Source organism: Schistocerca serialis, chromosome 2 (genome assembly GCF_023864345.2).
Source record: "Schistocerca serialis cubense isolate TAMUIC-IGC-003099 chromosome 2, iqSchSeri2.2, whole genome shotgun sequence".
Classification (NCBI taxonomy): Eukaryota; Metazoa; Arthropoda; class Insecta; order Orthoptera; family Acrididae; genus Schistocerca; species Schistocerca serialis.
Genome location: NC_064639.1, coordinates 576,090,014 through 576,110,490, shown reverse-complemented (window position 1 = coordinate 576,110,490; position 20,477 = coordinate 576,090,014). Strand labels below are relative to the sequence as shown.

Sequence of the window (20,477 nt, the reverse complement as noted above, 5' to 3'; positions counted from 1 at the left end):
CTCTTCTGACAGTTTCACATGGTTTTATGAAGGTCCTGTGCATTGTACTCAGGCGGCGAGGAGGGGAGTGGAGGGGAGGGGGGAGGCTGCGTAGAACACCTGAAGCATTAAACCCACCATCTTAACTTTCCTCTGTATTTTATTAACGTAGTCTCAGAAACATTTTGGACTGGCGGTATTTTTTCGAATATGTGAAAAATACATTCGACGTAAGTATATTTCATTAAAACAGCATTTTATGTGCAAAGTATTGTAAAAACAGTTTTATTTACATGTTTTGTCCCGTTAATGGTCTGCCACGAATTATTGTGAACTTGCACCACAGCATTTTGGACTGAGGTTGATTACTTCCATTGTTAACAAAGCTCGCCTAAAAATCATTTGTCGAAGTAGCTCGCTCAGCGAACCAGTTGGACAATCAGAACACTCGCGAAGTCTGACAGCTATTTCTTTCAACAAGGTTACTTATATTGTGTTTTGCAGTTCTGCCCTACGTCCATGTCACTAATTTTAAGTTGAGCCATATTTTGCCTTTAAAGTGTTTGTCTATCAAGTTTAAATGCATTTCTGTGCATTTTTCACGCAGGCGTTAGTGTTTTATCGATTCTGATACAACAGTTCGCTCATTTTATCTCGCCAATTGCCAGTGTTAGTTTTACAGCTTCATAATCCAGGCAGACTATATACTTGTACAACTGATTTTTACGAGGATTAATTCACAGCACAACTAAGCTGCAACGATAATGTTCTTTGTGCATTACTCTTTTGCTTCCGCTTTCCGTGGTGTTAAGCGACATTCGAAAATTTTAGTGTACTGGACAAGGAAGAGAGAAGATATTCTTGTTCGTCACTTTGTCGGAATCAATTCGAAGTTCGTTGAAGGTAACTTAGAGGGTCCCCATTGTAATTATAGTTTTAAATGTTTCAGATAGATGTAGGAAGTAGGCTGTTTTTCCACTCAGCGTAGGTACTGCAATCCGAAGGTCAGCTAGAGAAATATACGTGAGAAGTAACGTAATATACTCATTTTTTTTGTTTCTATTTCATTACTTATCTTTGTTTTATATTCTTTCCAAATAATTATAGTTTCTTTCTATATGTGTAAGTATATTGTATAAATTAATATCTTAACATTACATTATTAGAGTCAATAAAAATGTGTACTGTTAAGTAGAGAATTTTTGGTGTAGCCTACTGCTTGTATAGTTTCCTACATCCTGTTTTAGACACACAGAAGGCACGTTTTGTGACTGCAATGAATAAATAAATAAATAAATACGGCGAATAATATGTTACTTATATGATGTTTTACAGCTCTGCCCTACTGTCCTTTCACTAATTTTAAGTAGAGCCAGATTTTGCCTTTAAAGTGTTTGTCTATCAAGTTTAAATGCATTTCTGTCCAGTTTTTACGCAGGAGTTAGTGCAGTCAGTAATGGAACCTTAACACCTTTCTTACGTACGTCCTCTATAAGCGACTGTGAAAAAAGATTGCATACCAGTAGTCTGTAATGTACATGCATTAGCTTAACACACAGCAAGCAAACTTGCGCGACACTGATCAAATCCACTTGCTTTTTGACAACCGTTTGTGTGGTAAACGGGAATGTATTTTTAGAGGGATTTCCAGTCTAGACGCAAAAAACAAACAGTTAAAATATGAAGACATACTGAACAAAATTCACACAGTTCACAGACGGGAAGGACACACAATTTTACTTTCCTATTGTAGATACAGACAGATTAAAGAATTAAACACAAAATAAAATAAATGGTTCAAATCACGAATGGACGACTGACCGTGATTAGCAAATTTTGCCACAGCGAGACAATAGCTTAAGAAACACGAGAGGAAGCAATGATCTTTACAACGTGGACATGTCTCTTATGCATAACAATGCCAGATACGTGAAATAATGGACCATTTACATTTACGAATTTTTTACCATCAAATTTACAAACAACGCTGTCTTCTAAATGCTGAGATACAGAGAGCATGTGACAGCATGAGACATGTTTACTGTGGGCAGGGAAATGGAGGGATACTTGACTATTGGTAATACGTCTCAAATAATTAGATACGTCGACTGAATCGAAGAGGTACATACTCTGGTGACAGGAGAAGTCAAACTACAGCCTATTTCGGTTATAATACTCCTGCCATTTCAGGCACCTCTGCTGAGATGCATGTAGTTTACAGGACATGAAGTAATTTGCGAACTTCCATAATTATTCAGCGCAATGAGAAAGTAGGCTCTCGATATACAGGGTGATTCAAAAAGAATACCACAACTTTAAAAATGTGTATTTAATGAAAGAATCATAATATAACCTTCTGTTATACATCATTACAAAGAGTATTTAAAAGGTTTTTTTTCACTCAAAACCAAGTTCAGAGATGTTCAATATGGCCCCCTCCAGACACACGAGCAATATCAACCCGATACTCCAACTCGTTCCACACTCTCTGTAGCATATCAGGCGTAACAGGTTGGATAGCTGCTGTTATTTCTCGTTTCAAATCATCAATGGTGGCTGGGAGAGGTGGCCGAAACACCATATCCTTAACATACCCCCATAAGAAAAAATCGCAGGGGGTAAGATCAGGGCTTCTTGGAGGCCAGTGATGAAGTGCTCTGTCACGGGCTTCCTGGCGGCCGATCCATCGCCTCGGGTAGTTGACGTTCAGGTAGTTACGGACAGATAAGTGCCAATATGGTGGCGCTCCATCCTGCTGAAATATGAATTGTTGTGCTTCTTGTTCGAGCTGAGGGAACAGCCAATTCTCTAACATCTCCAGATACTGTAGTCCAGTTACAGTAGCACCTTCGAAGAAAAAGGGACCAAAAACTTTATTGGCTGAAATGGCACAGAAAACGTTCACCTTAGGCGAGTCACGTTCATACTGAGTTGTTTCCCGTGGATTCTCAGGGCCCCATATACAGACATTGTGACGGTTGACTTTCCCGTTAGTGTGGAAAGTTGCTTCATCACTAAACACAATCTTTGAAACGAAAGATTCATCTGTTTCCATTTGAGCAAGGATAAAATCACAGAAATCGATTCTTTTAATCTTATCAGCTGCAGACAGTGCTTGAACCAATTTCAGACGATAAGGTTTCATAACTAACCTTTTTCGTAGGACTCTCCATACAGTTGATTGTGGAATTTGCAGCTCTCTGCTAGCTCTGCGAGTCGATTTTCCTGGGCTGCGAACAAATGCTTGCTGGATGCGTGCTACATTTTCATCACACGTTCTCGGCCGTCCAGAACTTTTCCCTTTGCACAAACACCCATTCTCTGTAAACTGTTTATACCAACGTTTAATACACCACCTATCAGGAGGTTTAACACCATACTTCGTTCGAAATGCACGCTGAACAACTGTCGTCGATTCACTTCTGCCGTACTCAATAACACAAAAAGCTTTCTGTTGAGTGGTCGCCATCTTAGCATCAACTGACGCTGACGCCTAGTCAACAGCGCCTCAAGCGAACAAATGTACAACTAAATGAAACTTTATAGCTCCCTTAATTCGCCGACAGATAGTGCTTAGCTCTGCCTTTTGTCGTTGCAAAGTTTTAAATTCCTAAAGTTGTGGTATTCTTTTTGAATCACCCTGTAGTTTGAGTCTTAAAAAGACCTTCGAATATCTGATTTCGCAGTTGTTTTTAACTTCACAATCTAATAACGATTTTTTTTACTCTGTATTTTAGCCTTGATCTTCCCAAGGACACCGTGATTGTCAACCTTACTGTACCGCACATAGAAATTTTGGGAAAATACGTAGTGAAGGGGAAGATAATGGTACTGCCCATCACCGGAAAGGGAAACGCAAACATAACCCTTGGTAAGTAAATCTCCGTCCTGCAGTTACATCTAAACTCAGAAAAGTAGTTTCTTGGCGTCACGGATTTCTGAGATAATAAGCAGCCCCGTGTTTCCTTCGTTTTTCAGACGACGTGCGTGTGTCTTACACGTTCCAACACGACCTCGTCAGGAAGGCTGATGGCAAGCAGTACATCAGGGGTAAGAACAACTCACTGACGCTGACTGCTGGCTGGGGCAGTGCGCACCTGGACAACCTCTTCAACGGCGACAAAAGATTGGGTAAATTGCGCGCTCAGTTTTGAAACTTAAGCTCCTTAAACACACACTATATGAGCACTTCAGTATGACCACCTAATTAACACAGTGTAGGTTCTCCTTGGCCTTCAGCGCAGTAGTTCTGACGTGGCTTCGGCATCTGTTATCAAAAAGTCTTACGGATTCCTGATCTCCACCCCTCGAAATGATGAGCAACATATGATGTGCAATGTTGTTGCAGCAGTCTGCTTACGTACCGATCAGAGGCAACACTTAACTGTTGCAACAGACTAACTCCAATCACTGTACTCTTTATATGGCTGCGGTGCACATTTGTTTCTCTCAAAGTGATATGCATGGCGTCAATTACCTCTGAAGTTAAAGACACAAGGTCTCAGGCTCCACCCTGGATTATAGTCTCGGTTCTGTGAGGGAGAGAGTCTACAAGTTTCTTCAAGGATGCCGTATTCAACTAAAGCTGCTCATTGATGATTAGATCCCCAACAGCTATCAAATTGCGGGGATGCTGTTTGCTGCATTTGAGCCGGTGTTCCAAACGGTCTCGGGCATTGTACATGGGATTAACACCGAGTGATTTGGTGGCCCAGTCGAGCAGTGATAGGATACTTAAGCCTTCATCGAACCAGAAACTATGTCTGCAGCCCTGTGAACATGACTGTTATCGTCTCGGCTGACGTGAGTGCCCACAGTGTATTCGTCATAAAGTTGTAGAAGATAGGACAACGCCGAGAATGTTGAGATAAACGTCTTGGTACGTGTTCACGTTAACCTGAATGAGTAAGACCTAGTCAGTGAACGAAAATCACCCCAAAACATTACAGAATCATCTGTGGTATGCACTACACCTTCCATACACTACAGATTAAATGTCTCGTTGGGCCATCGGTCCACTCCACGCTTTGCGTCATTTGAAAAGAGGCAAAATCTCGACTCCTCGGACCACACTAGATGCAACCAGTTTCTGTGTTGTTTGGCCCACAGAAGGCGTGGAGCAATGGCCTTTTGCGAAGACTCCGACTCCACATGTCCATTGCAAGCAGTTTCCTTCGCAACGTTCGTTTGGGAACTGGTTCAGATGGGCCTCCTTTCACTGACAGCAGGTCTCTCTGTTGGGTTTGATACCGATTATTTATCATTTCCAAGGCGTTGTATACATCTCCACTGCTTTTGCACCGTATTACATGGCTGGTTTCCTTGTACTAAACGTTGGACAGCCCACGTCGGTACTCTAACGAATCGGGCAACTTCATTCACAGTGTGGTCATGGGCACTTCCAACTTCGCTATCTGCTAGTCTCTTCTGTCAGGTCTTCACAGCGACCCTTCTTACTACATAGACTGCATACAACCGACTGGAAATAAACGTCACTTCACTACAATGACTTAGTCAGCTGTGAAATGTCACATGACCTCCTAGAACAAGTTCTACGCCATTTACAGCGCTCCAAAGCGACTATTTGTGTACTGTTGTAAGGGGGTTGGCTAGTATTTTGTCAGGTGTGCTTACTTCAACATTTTTTATCAAGGTTTTCTTTAAGTGCCACAATTCATATTCCAAATGGAATTTCTCACTGACTTCTAAGGCCATGTTCACTGTGTTAATAATCATCACTCGTTTTTTTTCATTAGCATTTCGAGGCCAAATAGACGCCACTATTCATTCAAATGTGATTCATCGTGTTTTCCAATTTATCCCGATTTTTTCCTTACGTCATTATGTCTTACGCAAGCTATACAGACTTCCTTTCTTGCCAGCAGAAGTGCATTTTGAGCGTAGACAAACTACAAACTGTTGGACTCATGTAGTAGGTATGCATTAGCACAGGCCTTAAAAAGATTTTCACAAACGCCTTCATATCAAAATGCTTCACTGGGGCACAGTGAAGAACCCATTTCAATATAGTTTAAGAATATACAGCGTGAATCACTTAAAACGGGCACCTCAAATATTGCGGAAATGGAAAGTGCTGTTTGTGTGTGGTTTTCACAGAATGGATTGGTAGTCAAGGGCTCGTATGTTTGCCAATAAACTTTTTAATAATACTTAGAAAGTGTATTTTTTGTGCAAACATACTTTTTAAAAATGAGCAACCCCAATTCATATTAACAACTAAAAGTAGGGTAAATAATAATGTCAGTGGTGTTTGTTGCAGGATTCTATAGCGAGTAGTTTACGAGATATCTTTTTTTTTTTTAAGTTTCCACACCGACACTTCTTTGTGCTATTCAGCCTGCGTAGTTGCTAGGTATGATAATGTTATTTTTGCTTACAGCGAACTTGTTTTGTTCCTTGAGTGCATTGTGACTTGGTAGTCAGTCAGATACGACAGTCCATGCAGTAGGTCGTTTGGGGACGATGGGATTTACCAATGCATAGAAAGCTGACATGCTCATGTTGTACGGAGAGTATAGTAAGAATGCAGTTTGTTCTTGTACGGTGTATGCTGCAGGATATAGACGTCAACCATCTCGGCATTTATTTATCAACTTCTTCACCCAGTTACTTAAAAATGGTAGTGTAGGACCTAGACAACGTAACAGAAGAAAACAAGTGACGAAAGAAGAGGGGCGAAATAAAGGTTCTTCCTGCTGTTGCAGTTCATCCGCATGTTAGCTCCCACGCAGTCGCATGAGGAAGTGGCGTGGCTCAGGCAAGCGCCCTGTGTTGTTCTTAGCATAGGTTAGTTTAGGAAGTAGTGTGTAAGTCTAGGGACCGCTGACCTCTGCAGTTTGGTCCCTTAAGAACTCGCACACATTTGAACATTTTAAGCTGCATGGAAACGATTATGAGAATCGGTTTAACTTCTACACAAAGGCATTAAGACAGGATACTCCAGAAGTAACATGTAGCTTGTTCAGTGATGAATTCACGTTTACCAGTTATGGCGAGGTAAACCGCCAAACCATGCACTATTGGTCTGTTGATAATCCCCGTTGGCTTCGTCTGATGGAACGTCTATAGAGTGTAAATGTGTGGTGTGGGATAGTGAACCATAAGCTCATAGGGCCGTTTTTCATAGACGGAACACTTAACGCGCATAAGTATTGCAGCCTCCTAATACACTATCTTCCACGTTCCTCTACAGATTAGGAGGAACCTGAGGTACCAACATGACAGTTGTCCAGCCCATAGTGCACGGAGCACCACAGCATGTCTTATGAATTGTTTCCAAATAGATGGGGGATCGGAAGCAGGAGACCTGAACTTTGGCCGGCCCGTTCCCCAGATTTTACGCCTGTAGACTTTTTTGTGGGGAAAGCTGAAAGATGCTGTCTACAAGGCCCTACCAACTACATCCGATGATATGCAACGACTTATTACTGCAGCCTGCTCGGATATCTCCTCTGAAACGCTAGCACGTGTGCAGCAGTCGTTTCCTACCAGACTGGAAGCGTGTACTGTTGCTGTCACTGGACATTTTCAGCGCAACCTGTGACGGTCAGTTGTTTCGTCAGTGGTCGGAATCCACATAACTAGTGTATTCACTTATACTGTTTTTTAGTGAGTGCTACCACAGGTATGGCCAAGTTTCAGCATTGGAACCTCTCAAACTACGATACCTTGTAAACGACTGTCACTAGAATCCTGTAACAAACATCATTGACATTCTAATTTACCATACCTTTAGTTTGTTAATGTCATTAGGCAGTTCCATTTAAAGAAGTCTATGTCTGCACAAAAAGTACACTTTTCTAAGTATTATCACCCACTGTTCATAGGCTAACAATACGAGCCCCTGACTACCAATCCTTTCTGTAAAAAGCGCACACCGTTAGCATTTTCTATTCCCGCAGTATTTCCGATCAAGTCTTAGGCGATTCACACTGTAGAACTCGCCTTTCCATACTTAAATATCTCGAGCAATGAAACCATTATCCAAGTTTCTGATACACAAATCTATAATGCGTTAGAAATGAGTGCAGTTTTAAACAGTGATTTAATAGTTATGTTCTAGCCTAAATTATGTTTAAGACACTTTAATACTTGTCATCCGCCACCAAATAGAAGATATGCTTTGTTGTGCTCTCTGATTTTCGATGCTTAAAAAAAAAAAAAAAAAAAAAAGAGCTCTGAGCACTATGGGACTTAATTTCTGAGGTCATCAGTCCCCTAGAACTTAGAACTACTTAAACCTAACTAACCTAAGGACATCACACACACCTATGCCCGAGGCAGGATTCGAACCAGCGACCGTAGCGGTCGCGCAGTTCCAGACTGTAGCGCCTAGAACCGCTCGGCCACCTCGGCCGGCTTTGAATGGCACAAAATGACTACCAACGATACAGTCTTCATCTTCCGTAAGCTACCGTAGAAGTTGTCACTAAACCACCTACGTACAAAATTGGTGTATTTCGTAGCCTTAGCTAAATATAGATAACACGACTCTTATTTTTCCTTCTTGTACGAGCGGGAAATTCATTCGAAATTCTAAAATTTTCTTGTCGTTTCCTTATATCTTTCATCGATTGTATTAAAAACTGTATTTGTGATAAATCGTGTATCTGAAACGATTGCAAGTGACGTGTAAAATTAGCACCTCTTGTTAGCTACAAACTATGCTTCTGTTTTCTATAATTTTCTGCAGTTGTCTCCTTGTTCAAATAATCGTTCCTCCTAATTTCAGAATACATCTGCGAAATTAGTTATATTTTTGAGAAGTTTCGGTATCTTTCAATTTTTGTGCAAAGCTTCTTTTACAGTAAACCGATGTTGTGAGTTATAGCAGTGTATTCCATTAACTTTAGTAGCAAGAGGGTGTCTCAAAAGGTACGGCATAGTTTGAATACGGTATAGCACCCAAACTAATTAAGGTACTTGGGCCATGTTCGGCTTATGCGACACACTGTCTCAAAACGTTTTTATGCAATTCGATCAATTTCAACAAGTGCGCCTCTGGTGGCACACACACCATCCAGTCTGTATTCCAGCTCTAATCACATCTGGCACAACATATCTGCATCAACTTTGACAATGGCAGCAACAATTCGGTTGTTTAAATCATTGACGTGGATGACAAGGGTTAAGGAGACTCTGTCCTTAGCATACCCCCACAGAAAGAAGTCCATTGGTGCAATGTCAGACGACCTTGGAGACCAGAAAATGGGACCATCCGTGCCTATCCACCAATCTGGAAGTGCCTGGTCTAGAGCATTTCGCAAAGTCAGAGCCCAATGTGGCAGTGCACCATCTTGTTGGAGACTGTATGTCTTGGCAGTCTGCCAGATCTTCCCAAACAGCTCTGGCATATCAAGGACCTTGTCAGAATTAACTGTTGTTTTCTGAGGAAAACAATTTACCCACAATACTGTCAACCATCAAACAACTCAACACGTTTACTTTTGGGCTCTTACATAGTTCTTCCGTCACATTATATGATTTGGTTGCGCTCCAGATGTGAATACTATATTTGTTTACCTTACGACAAATGTGGAATGTCGCTTCATTACAAAATACCAGGTTGTTCAGATTATTTCCATCCATCTCCAAACGGTGAAGAACACTAACAGCAAATAGCATATGTTGTGGCTTGTCGTCTGGTTTCAATGCACGTAACAGCTGTAGTTGGTATGGATACATCTGTTAACATTTCCAAAGGATCCGGCGCATGGTCACCCTAGGGATTCGTAGCTCCTGCGATGCCCTCGAAACAGGCTTCTGCGATTAACGCTGAAAATTCACTGCAACTGTTCTGCGAGAGCATAACTTGTTCTAGGTCACCCAGTATGATCCTTCACGTCAACACTTCCTCTCTGCATGAAATTCCTGTACAGCCTGTGTGTCAACATCTGCAAGGATGAGTGCTTTCTATGCCATGTTTCGAAGTTCCTTTGAACGTGCATGTCCGATTTGGTCTGAATAGACCATTCCACACGCTGAGTCTTTTCGTGAACCATTATCATTGTGCTTCACTCACGGCAACCTAAGAAACACACAAACAAAACAGAGTTTGCAACTTCCTGGCAGACTAAAGCTGTGTGCCGGACCGAGACTCGAACTCGGGACCTTTGCCTACTGCGGGCAAGTGCTCTACTATCTGAGCTACCCAAGCACGACTCACGACCCGTCCTCACAGTTTCAATTCCGCCAGTACCTCGTCTCCTACCTTCCAAACTTCACAGAAGCTCTTCTGCAAACCAGGCAGAATGAGCACTCCCGGAAGAAAGGATATTGCGGCGACAAGGCTTAGCCACAACCTGGGGGATGTTTCCAGAATGAGATTTTCACTCTGCAGCGGAGGGTGCGCTGACATGAAACTTCCTGGCAGATTAAAACTATGTGCCGGACCGAGACTGCCAGGAAGTTTCATATCAGCGCACACTCCGCTACAGAGTGAAAATCTCATCCTGGAAATATCTCCCTGGCTGTGACTGTGCCATGTCTCCGCAATATCCTTTCTTCCAGGAGTGATAGTGCTGCCTGGTTCACAGAAGAGCTTCTGTGAAGTTTGTAAAGTAGGAGACGAGGTACTGGCGGAATTGAAGCTGTGAGGACGGGTCGTGAGTCGTGCTTGGGTAGCTCAGATGGTAGAGCACTTGCCTGCAGAAAGCAAAGGTCCCGAGTTCGAGTCTAGGTCCAGTACACACTTTTAATCTGCCAGGAAGTTTCATATCAGCGCATATTCCGCTGCAGAATGAAAATCTCATTCTGAAAACAGCGTTTGTCTGTCACAAATCAAATATTGTGAGAATATCTCAATTAATTTGGGTGCTATAACACATTGAAGTTGTGGCGAACCTTTTTAGTCACCCTGTAATTACATCTACATCTACATGGTTACTCTGCAATTCACACTTAAGTGCCTGGCAGAGGATTCACGAACCATTTTCATACTACGTCTCTACCATTCCACTCTCGAATAGCGCGTGGGAAAAGGGAACACCTAAATCTTTCCGTTCGAGCTCTGATTTCTCTTATTTTATAATGATGATCATTTCTCCCTACGTAAGTGGGTGTCAACAAAATATTTTCGCATTCGGAAGACAAAGTTGGTGATCGAAATTTCGTAAATAGATCTCGCCGCAAAGAAAACCGCCTTTGTTTCAGTAACTGCCACCCCAACTCGCGTATCATATCAGTGACAGTCTCACCCCTATTGCACGATAACACTAAACGAGCTTCCCTTCTTTGCACTTTTTTGATGTCCTCCGTCAAGAGGACGGACAAGTGTAATGTAGGCTGTCTCTTTAGTGGGTTTGTCACATCTTCCAAGTGTTCTGCCAACAAAGCGCAGTCTTTGTTTCGCCTTCCCCACAATATTGTTTATATGGTCTTTCCAATTTAAGTTGCTCGGAATTGTAATTCCTAGGTATTTAGCCGAATTGAGAGCCCTTAGATTTGTGCGATGTAAATTTATTGGATTTCTTTTAGTACCCATGTGGATGACCTCGCACTTTTCTTTGTTTAGTGCCAATTGCCACTTTTCGCACCATACAGATATTCTCTCTAGATCATTTTGTAATTGGAATTGATCCTCTGATGATTTTCTAGACGGTAAATTACAGCGTCATCTGCAAACAATCTAAGGGGGCTGCTCAGATCATCACTTTGATCATTTATGTAAATCAGAAACGGCAGAGGGCCCACGACACTACCTTGCGGAACGCCAGATATCGCTTCAATTCTACTCAATGATTTACTGTCTATCACTACGAACTGTGACCTCTCTGAGAGGAAATCACGAATCTAGCCACACAACTGAGACGATACTCCATATGCACGCAATTTGATTAATCGTCGCTTGTGAAGAACGGTATCAAAAGCCTTCTGGAAATCTAGGAATATGGAATCGATCTGAGATCCCTTGTCGACAGCACTCATTACTTCATGGGAATAAAGAGCTAGCTGTGTTGCACAAGAACGATATTTTGTGAATCCGTGTTGGTTTATGTATCAATGAGTCATTTTCTTAAAGGTGATTCATAATGTTCGAGTTCAATATATGCTCCAAAATCCTGCTGCAAATTGAGGTCAGTGATATGGATTTGTAATCCAATAGGTTACTCCTATTTCCTATCTTGAATATTGGTGTGACCTGTGCTACTTTCCAGTCTTTAGGAGCAGACCTTTCGTCAAGTGAGTGGTTGTATATGAATTCTAAGAAAGGCGCTATTGTGTCTGCATACTCTGAAAGGAACCTAATTGGTATACCATCTGGACTGGAAGACTTGCCTTTCTTAAGTGATTTGAGTTGTTTCGCAACACCTAAGATATCTACTTTTATGTCACTCATGCTAACAGCTGTTCTGGTTTCGAATTTTGGAATATTTACTTCGTCTTCTTTCGTGAAGGAATTACGGAAAACTGTGTTTAGTAACTACGCTTTAGTGGCACCATCATCGGTAACATTTCCGTAGCTATCGCGCAGTGACGGTATTGACTGTTTTTTGCCACCAGTGTACTTTACATACAACCAGACTCTTTGGGTTTTCTTCCATATTTTGAGACAATGTTTCATTGTGGAAACTATTAAAAGCTTCTCGCATTGACGTCCGCACTAAATTTCGAGCTTCCGTGAAACTTAGTCAGTCTTTGGGATTTTGCGTTGTTCCGAATTTGACATGATTTTTTCGTTGCTTCTGCAACAGTGTTCTGACGTGTTTTGTGTACCATGGTGGATCAGTCCCGTCTCTTATTAACTTATGCGATATGAACCCATCTATTGCTGTCGATAATGTATCTTTGAATTTGAGCCATATCTAGTTTACACTTACAAAATTAGCTTGGAAAGGATGGAGACACACTGTTAGGAAGGCATCAAGAATATTTTTATCTGCTGTTTTGAATAGATATATTTTGTGTTTATTTTTAGTGGTTTTGGTTGATATGGTTTTGAGCCTCGTTACAATGACCTTGTGTTCACTATTCCCCGTATCCGTCATGACGCTCTCTATTAGATCAGGATTATTTGTAGCTAAGAGGTCAAGTGTGTTTTCGTAATCTTTTACAAATCGTGTGGGCTCATGGGCTAATTGTTCAAAGTAATTCTCAGAGAAAGCATTACGGGATTAGTGCAATATTTCCCCTTATTTTCGATCACTGACCAGCTTGTACTATGGAAGTTTTCTTTATTTCATGATCACAATGTAACATAACTCAAACAAGTCCACAACTGAAATTTGCAGGACACATCTATGCTTTAATCCGCGATTATTGCAACATAATTGGTACGTTTTATTTCTTGACTAACTTCATCATGGTACAATTCCAATGTGCATTGCTCTAATTCGTTCTGAACAGTCTTACAAATGCTTTTGAACATTGATGCTTGAATGGGATGAACTTTAAGATCTTTATCCTGTTCCGCGATGAACTGAACAAGCTCTCATAAAACCCCCATATTTTGAGCCCATCAGATTCATTGTGGCCCCTGAGAGCCAGTTCCAAAACACCACAGAACCGATTACATTTTACAATGAAATTCAATATACATCTATTCTTTTCTACACATTTGTTGTAGCTGTCAATTGTTTGTCTATATGATGAATCTGATTTCTGCTGAATGTTGGTTTTGCCTAGCTATAAAAGACTAAGCACATTATTCGTGTGTCACTTTGAAATTTCCTGTACTTTCATTTTAGACCATATATGTCCAGTATCAGTACTTCTGGTCTTACACCAATGAACTTCAACCCCAAAAAACACACAAGGAAAACAAAACACAGCGTTGTTTTCTTCAGCCTGTATGCTTTTGTGATGTACGTGTCCCTTCACATTCCCACTTCACTATCACATCGGAAGCAGTGGACCTAGCAATGTTTAGGAGTGTGGAAATCTCCCGTACACACGTATGACAGAAGTGACACACAATCACCTGACCACGTTCAAAGTCGGTGAGTTCGGCGGAGCACCCCATTCTGCTCTCTCACAATGTCTAATTACTACTGAAGCCACTGATATGGAGTACCTGGCAGGTGGTATCACAATGCACCTAATATGAAAAACCTATGTTTTTGGGGGTGTCTGGATACTTTTGATCACATATTCAAATTACATATTGTTATTTATAACACTATTTAAGTGTATTATTTCTGTACTCAATTTAATTAAACATTAATTAGCATTCAGGAATGCATTAGCATTAACTTGCAGAAAGACTGTAAAACTGGATTACAAGAAATCTGCGCCCCAATGTATTCTAACAGGATTGCTAGATGGCAGATCATGTTTCTGTAGTTTCTGCACTTAACTGCTCTCTGGCAGAAGGAATGTAAAGCTCTGAGTCAGAGTAGCTATGGCTCCATCTCTGCCATAAGAAGCATGTAGAAACCAACGGCTGAGCCTTTCACACAGAACTTTATGAGGGCAAATGATGCCAATCTGCAGTTGGCTCCAAGCTTCAGAAAACTACCCCAAGAGAGCGCGCGATGAAACGCGCCTCTTCAGATCAGAAAACACATACTCCGAAACAATGTTTTATGCACAGTTTGGATAGATTTCTCTTTCTTTCTTTTTTATAAAAGTGGTGCCACTGCACAGTGGCACTGTCTCAGAAGCCACCCCTGGTGACCTCTATTTCTGAGTTCTTTGGAAGGCCTGAACCGGAGACTTTGAAGATTCTGTGACCTGCATAGCTGTCACTTTCATGACTTGCACTACAGGGTTGAGAACTGTATGGTCTTCCCAAATGGATCAGGGACTACTAACATTCTGTGTGAGGTACACACATAAAGGATTTTTTTTTACATTAGTCAACTACCCATGCAGTCCAGATAATGACAACTGTAGGTGACTCCAAGGTGTCCTCAGACATCTGATAGTAAGGCAATAATCAGACTAGATGAAACTATTTCAACTACTTTTAAAGCACGAAAAGAAGTCCGAGAGGGGTGTATTCCATCACCAGTTCTATTTAACATCCATGGGGAATATGTTAAGAGAAAAAATGTTCATGTCTGTACTGGCAGAATCCAAACTGGATGACAAAGAATCAGCAATTTACGATTTGCTGATGACAGCACACTGTGCACAGAATAACAATTGGAAATGAAAGAAATACTGAATAGAGCTGAGACAGAAAGTAAGAAACTTGGTTTTTCAGTTAATACGAAAAAAATCAAGATCATAATAATTGATAGAGGTGAGTCACTACCAGCTACTGATGAACGATCAGAATATGAAGAAGTTTATCACTTCGTCTGCCTGGCCTCAGTGGTTCAGAAAGAGTGTGGGTTTCTACCCAGGAAATAAGATGAAGAATTGTTCTGTAGGGATGCTGCATTGAAGCTGAGAGTGATTTGGGAAGACTGAGTATTAATTATACATACGAAATTGACAGAGCTGAAATCTATAGTGTTTCCAGTTTTCTTTTAGGGTGCTGAAACATGGACAGTAACTGAAGGGGACTGCAAAAGAATTGATGCTTTTGAGATGTGGACATATATGAGGTTGCTGACAAACAAACCAACAAATTAATCCTTCAAGAATCGAGAGTGGAGAAGAGGTTATCCAGTATTTGTTTTCTGTAAATCCTGCAGTTCTTTCACCATATAATTCAACAAGAGGGGGATGACTTGGAAAGGATGATCATCCAAGGCGAAGTCGAAGGAAGAAGATTACAGGGACGGCCACTGAGAAGATGGATACATCAGATAAAAGAGAAGACCCACCAAACATGGGGCCAGCTACTCCACAAAGCTGAACACTGGGGAAAATAGAGACATACTGTTAAGTGTATTGTCGTAGGTGTTGTTGTTGTTGACGAAGATAATGTGTGGTGGGTATGACAGGACATCCCATGATACGAAACTAAATGTTTTTTTTTTTTTTATGACAACTACTGAGAACACATACTTTGGGAGGCCATTAATTATGGAAATATATCAGATCTAATGGCATCAAGCTGACCTGATCTGTTTAAGGATGTCCACATTGAAACTGGAATAAGTGACCATGATGCAGTTGTAGCAACAATTATCACCAAAACACAACTGGAATTTATAACAAGTAGATGGATTTACATGCTCAGTAAAGTAGATAAAGAGGTTACAGTGTTGTATCACAAGGAGAAAATTAATACTTTTACCTTTCAGCATGAACAAGTAGAGGAACTAAGTTTACAAAAATAGTACACCAAACACTGGATACGTATGAACATTTTAGAACAGTTTATGATGGGAGAGATCCTTCAGGGCATACAGTCTCTGCAAAGAAGCTTCTCCGTAAACAGTGACTATTGCAGAACATGTGTAAAACAAAGTGTAGGGCTACAGATACAGATATGCTAAATGACAAGCATTTGGCTGTCAAAAGAATAATATCTAAACCTTTCAAGAACTACTGTAGAAGAATGTTATTGAAAGACCTCTCACAAAACTAAAGAAATATTGGTCAAGGCTGTTAATGGCTTAAAATGTAATACTCAAACACTTCTGGCTGACTCACGAACCACAATTGAGGGTAGCAAAGTGAAGTACTCCATTGTCAAACACTCTTTTAAAAAGAAAGGCACAGAAGACCTGTCACTGTTTATTTTCACATTTCTGCAAAGGTGAGTGATACAGCTGCAAAAGCACTGACTGACTGTGACTTATAGTTGGAAGAAAGAACAGGTCACATCTGTTTATAAGAAGTGTACCGGAAGTGATCCACAAAACTGCTGTTCAATATTAGAATCTTAGAACATATTCTGACTTTGAAAATAATGAACTACATCGAACTGAATGACCATTGACAGTTATACAAAAACCAACAGTCATGCAAAACCTAACTCGCACTTTTCTCTCATGACATCCTGGAAGACATACAGATAGATGCAGTATTTCTTGAGATAAGAAAACTTATGACTGGATACCACACCAACATTTTTAATGAAAGTGTGACCATATGGGATATCAAGCAAAATTTGTGATGGGACTGAGGTTTTCTTCGCGGGGAAGACAAAGCATGGAGTTATAGACAAGTGTAGAAGTAACTTTAGGCATGTGCCAGGAAATTGGGTTGGGACACTTGCTGTACATGTATACATTAATGGCCAGCTAGATAACGTTAAGAGTTACCACAGTCTCTCCCCACTCCCCCCTTTTTCTCTCTTTTACAGATGGTGCAGTCATCTATAGTTAAGTACCATCTGAAAAATCTACACAAATATTCTGTCAGATCTTTACAAGATTTCGAAGTTGTGCAAAAATTGCCAAGTTGCTTTACATGATCAAAAATGTAAAACTGTGCATTTTACATAATATGAAAATATAGTATACTATAACTACAATATCAAAGAATTAAATTAGAATTAGTCAGCTAATATACTTATATATACCTGGGCCTAACTATTTGTGGAGATATGAAACAGAATGATCAAATACGTTTGAGTTATAGGTAAAGCAGGCAGTAGACTTCAGTTCACTGACAGGATCCTGAGAAAAAGCAGTCATTCTACAACAGCAACATCCTAGGATATTGTTCAAATGTTTGCCATCTATACTAACTAGGTTTGACAGGGGATATTCAATGTATATAAATATGGAAAGCAAGAATGGTCACAGGTTTCTTTGATTAATGGGAGAGTGTTGCAGAAATGCTGAAACCTGGAATGGCAGACATTTGAAGATAGTTTCTGTCCATCCCGCACAGTTCTACCTAAAAAGTTTCAAGGACCTGTATGAAGATAGAAATTGAAGGACAGAGTAGTACTGAGGTGATCCTGTTTCCCTACCTCCTACATGTAAAATATCTTTCTAAATGTTTTGCTGCACAGATTTAGCAACTTTTTGTATTGTTCATAGGTATAACAGAAATGAAGCATAAATGAAAAATATTACTTAAATGAACTATATTTATACGAAATACTTCACACAACAATGTGTCACTGTAGCAAATGAATTACGATTTGTATAAACTTACTAAAATATAAAAGAAAAACATGTTTAGAGCTGCTGTAAATTGTTTTTTGTATGATCTATAATAAAGAAAACATTTTATTTGTACCTCATAAATGATAAATAGTGTAAATTACCAATTATAAATTAAGGAAAAAGCATTACAATGAATAGTTGAGAAACTATCACTTTCCAGGAATGGTGGTGTTATTATAATTTTACTTTGAATTTCCTTGCTTTCAGCAAACTCAATTCATTGATTATGTCACTGAAGTCAAGCTTAACAGGTGCGTCATATTCTGTTGATAACATACCTAAGTTGACACTCTTTCACTTATATTCAACCTTAAGTAGTTATTTATTATCTTTAATTCACAGGAACTGCTTTCAAAACATTCTGCAGTCACTGCCATTGTCATGAATGTCTTCAACACTGTTTCAATAATTCAATACACATTCTAACCAACATTTTGAAAACAGCTTTCAAAATATCCAAATAGGAAGGAATGTGAGTGCTCTCCATCAGCTCTTTCACTTGGAATTTTCAAATAGCTACTTAGTTAAATAGCTCCAACGTATCAATATATATGTTGCATTTGGCACCAAAATCAACTGCACATTTTTCAATATGAGATACAGCGCTATCACTTAAGGGATTTAATAACAGGAAATTAAAGTAAGGTGAAATGGTTTAACGTATGCAAAATCTGTTTTCCACTTCAGGCATTATTCTATAAATAAGCAGTTTATCAGTATTGGTCCAGTCCTCAGTCAACAGAAATCACCAAAATTGAAAGTCTTCAGTCAAATATCAAATCTGCTTCAGCATCCCCTCGCCAATCTTTGAGATCCTGCAATACTGTAGTGAAGTAGCTGGAAGAACACTGTTGAACATGAGCGAGCTGTGTACACAGTATCTGTGTTAAGCTAGCACACTGCTACCACATTACAGAATTAATAAATGTACGAAAAAAAAAATGAAAAAGGAAATGATCAAGTAACTATACTACAAATTCCTGGATGAAGCAATACGTAAAATAATGGAAGGCAACCATTCACATATAGGGGACTGGTGTGTGGAGAACAGAAACACTTACAGGAAACTAGTTTTTCAGCTATTGCACTTCCCCCCCCCCCCCCCTCTCCCCCCGGCAAAAGTACACCAAGAGCTCAAAAGCTGGTGTGGACATTGTTTCCTTTTATGTGTTTTCATTCTTCATACATCAGTCCAATACAGGTGATTGGTTCCCTTTCTCTTGGTTTACATGAATCATCAAGTATGTGTGTTGTTACCATGGTAAATGGTGTCACGTTCTCAATTTCACCATGATTAACAATTCCTAAAAGAATGATGTTTTACAAATTATTAAGAATATCAGTTTCTAACCATGCATTGAAGCCCAACCTATGCTAGCACATGAATCATTAAAGTTGTCCTGCAATTTGGAAGGACTGAAAGTTTCCCACCCACCTATTAGCCTCAGCATCAGTAGTTTTAACACCATTAACTCATATTGCTGATCTTTTTTTTACAGGAGATGCAATGAACAAGTTCATCAATGAAAACTGGCGAATTGTGATGGAAGAGATTCGAGCACCCATAGAGGAGACAATTGTGCAGGTTGTTGAAAGGATACTCACCAGTTTCACCAGTAAAGTACCCTACGAGGAGATCCTGCTTGCATAAATACCACATCAGTCTCTGCCATCATTGTAAACACTGAAGTACATGCATGAATAAAATGTTCTCCTCTACTGATACTGGTTTTCTTTCTCTTCATTCCTTCCATAATAACTTTTTAACAGTAATTATATATCATAAAAAATATGTTTTATGAAATTAGTCAATGTAGTCATGCCTGTCAGATTGAAATACAAACACAGGTGTACAGAAACAAATGCATGCCATACATAGATTAGATTAGATTAGTACTTGTTCCATAGATCATGAATACGACACTTCGTAATGATGTGGAACATGTCAGGTTAATAAAAGGTGTCTATACAAGATATTACATTACACAAAATATGACATGACACTTAATATTTTTAATATTGTGGGAGTTGGGGAAATTACCCACTTACTATACCCAAAAATTCATCTAATGAGTAGAAGGAGTTGCTATTCAGAAATTCTTTTAATTTCCTTTTAAATGCTATATGGCTATCTGTCAGACTTTTGATGCTATTAGGTAAGTGACCAAAGGCTTTTGTGGCAGCATAATTTACCCCCTTCTGAGCCAAAGTTAGATTTAACCTTGAGTAATGAAGATCATCCTTTCTCCTAGTGTTGTAGCCATGTACACAGCTATTACTTTTGAATTCGCTCGGATTGTTAATAACAAATTTCATAAGTGAATATATATATTGTGAGGCTACAGTGAAGATCTCTAGCTCTTTAAATAAGTGTGTGCAGGATGATTTTGGATGAGCTCCAGCAATTATCCTCATTAACACGCTTTTGTGCAATGAACACTCTTTTACTCAATGATGAGTTACCCCAGAAAATGATGCCATATGAAAGCAGAGAATGAAACTAGGAGTGGTAAGATAATT

At 39.9% G+C, this 20,477-nt stretch overlaps 1 protein-coding gene across 1 annotated transcript in view; it reads left to right on the top strand.

Moving 5' to 3' along the window:
• Positions 1 to 19,676, top strand: part of LOC126455635 (protein takeout-like) — a 60,484-nt gene extending 40,808 nt beyond the window's left edge. The window contains exons 4-6 of the mRNA XM_050091401.1: positions 3,717 to 3,850; positions 3,958 to 4,110; positions 19,457 to 19,676. Of these exons, the coding sequence (XP_049947358.1) occupies positions 3,717 to 3,850; positions 3,958 to 4,110; positions 19,457 to 19,608 (439 nt within the window). The 3' untranslated portion in view covers positions 19,609 to 19,676. The remainder of the gene's footprint in view (positions 1 to 3,716; positions 3,851 to 3,957; positions 4,111 to 19,456) is intronic.
• The last annotated feature ends 801 nt before the right edge of the window (positions 19,677 to 20,477 follow it).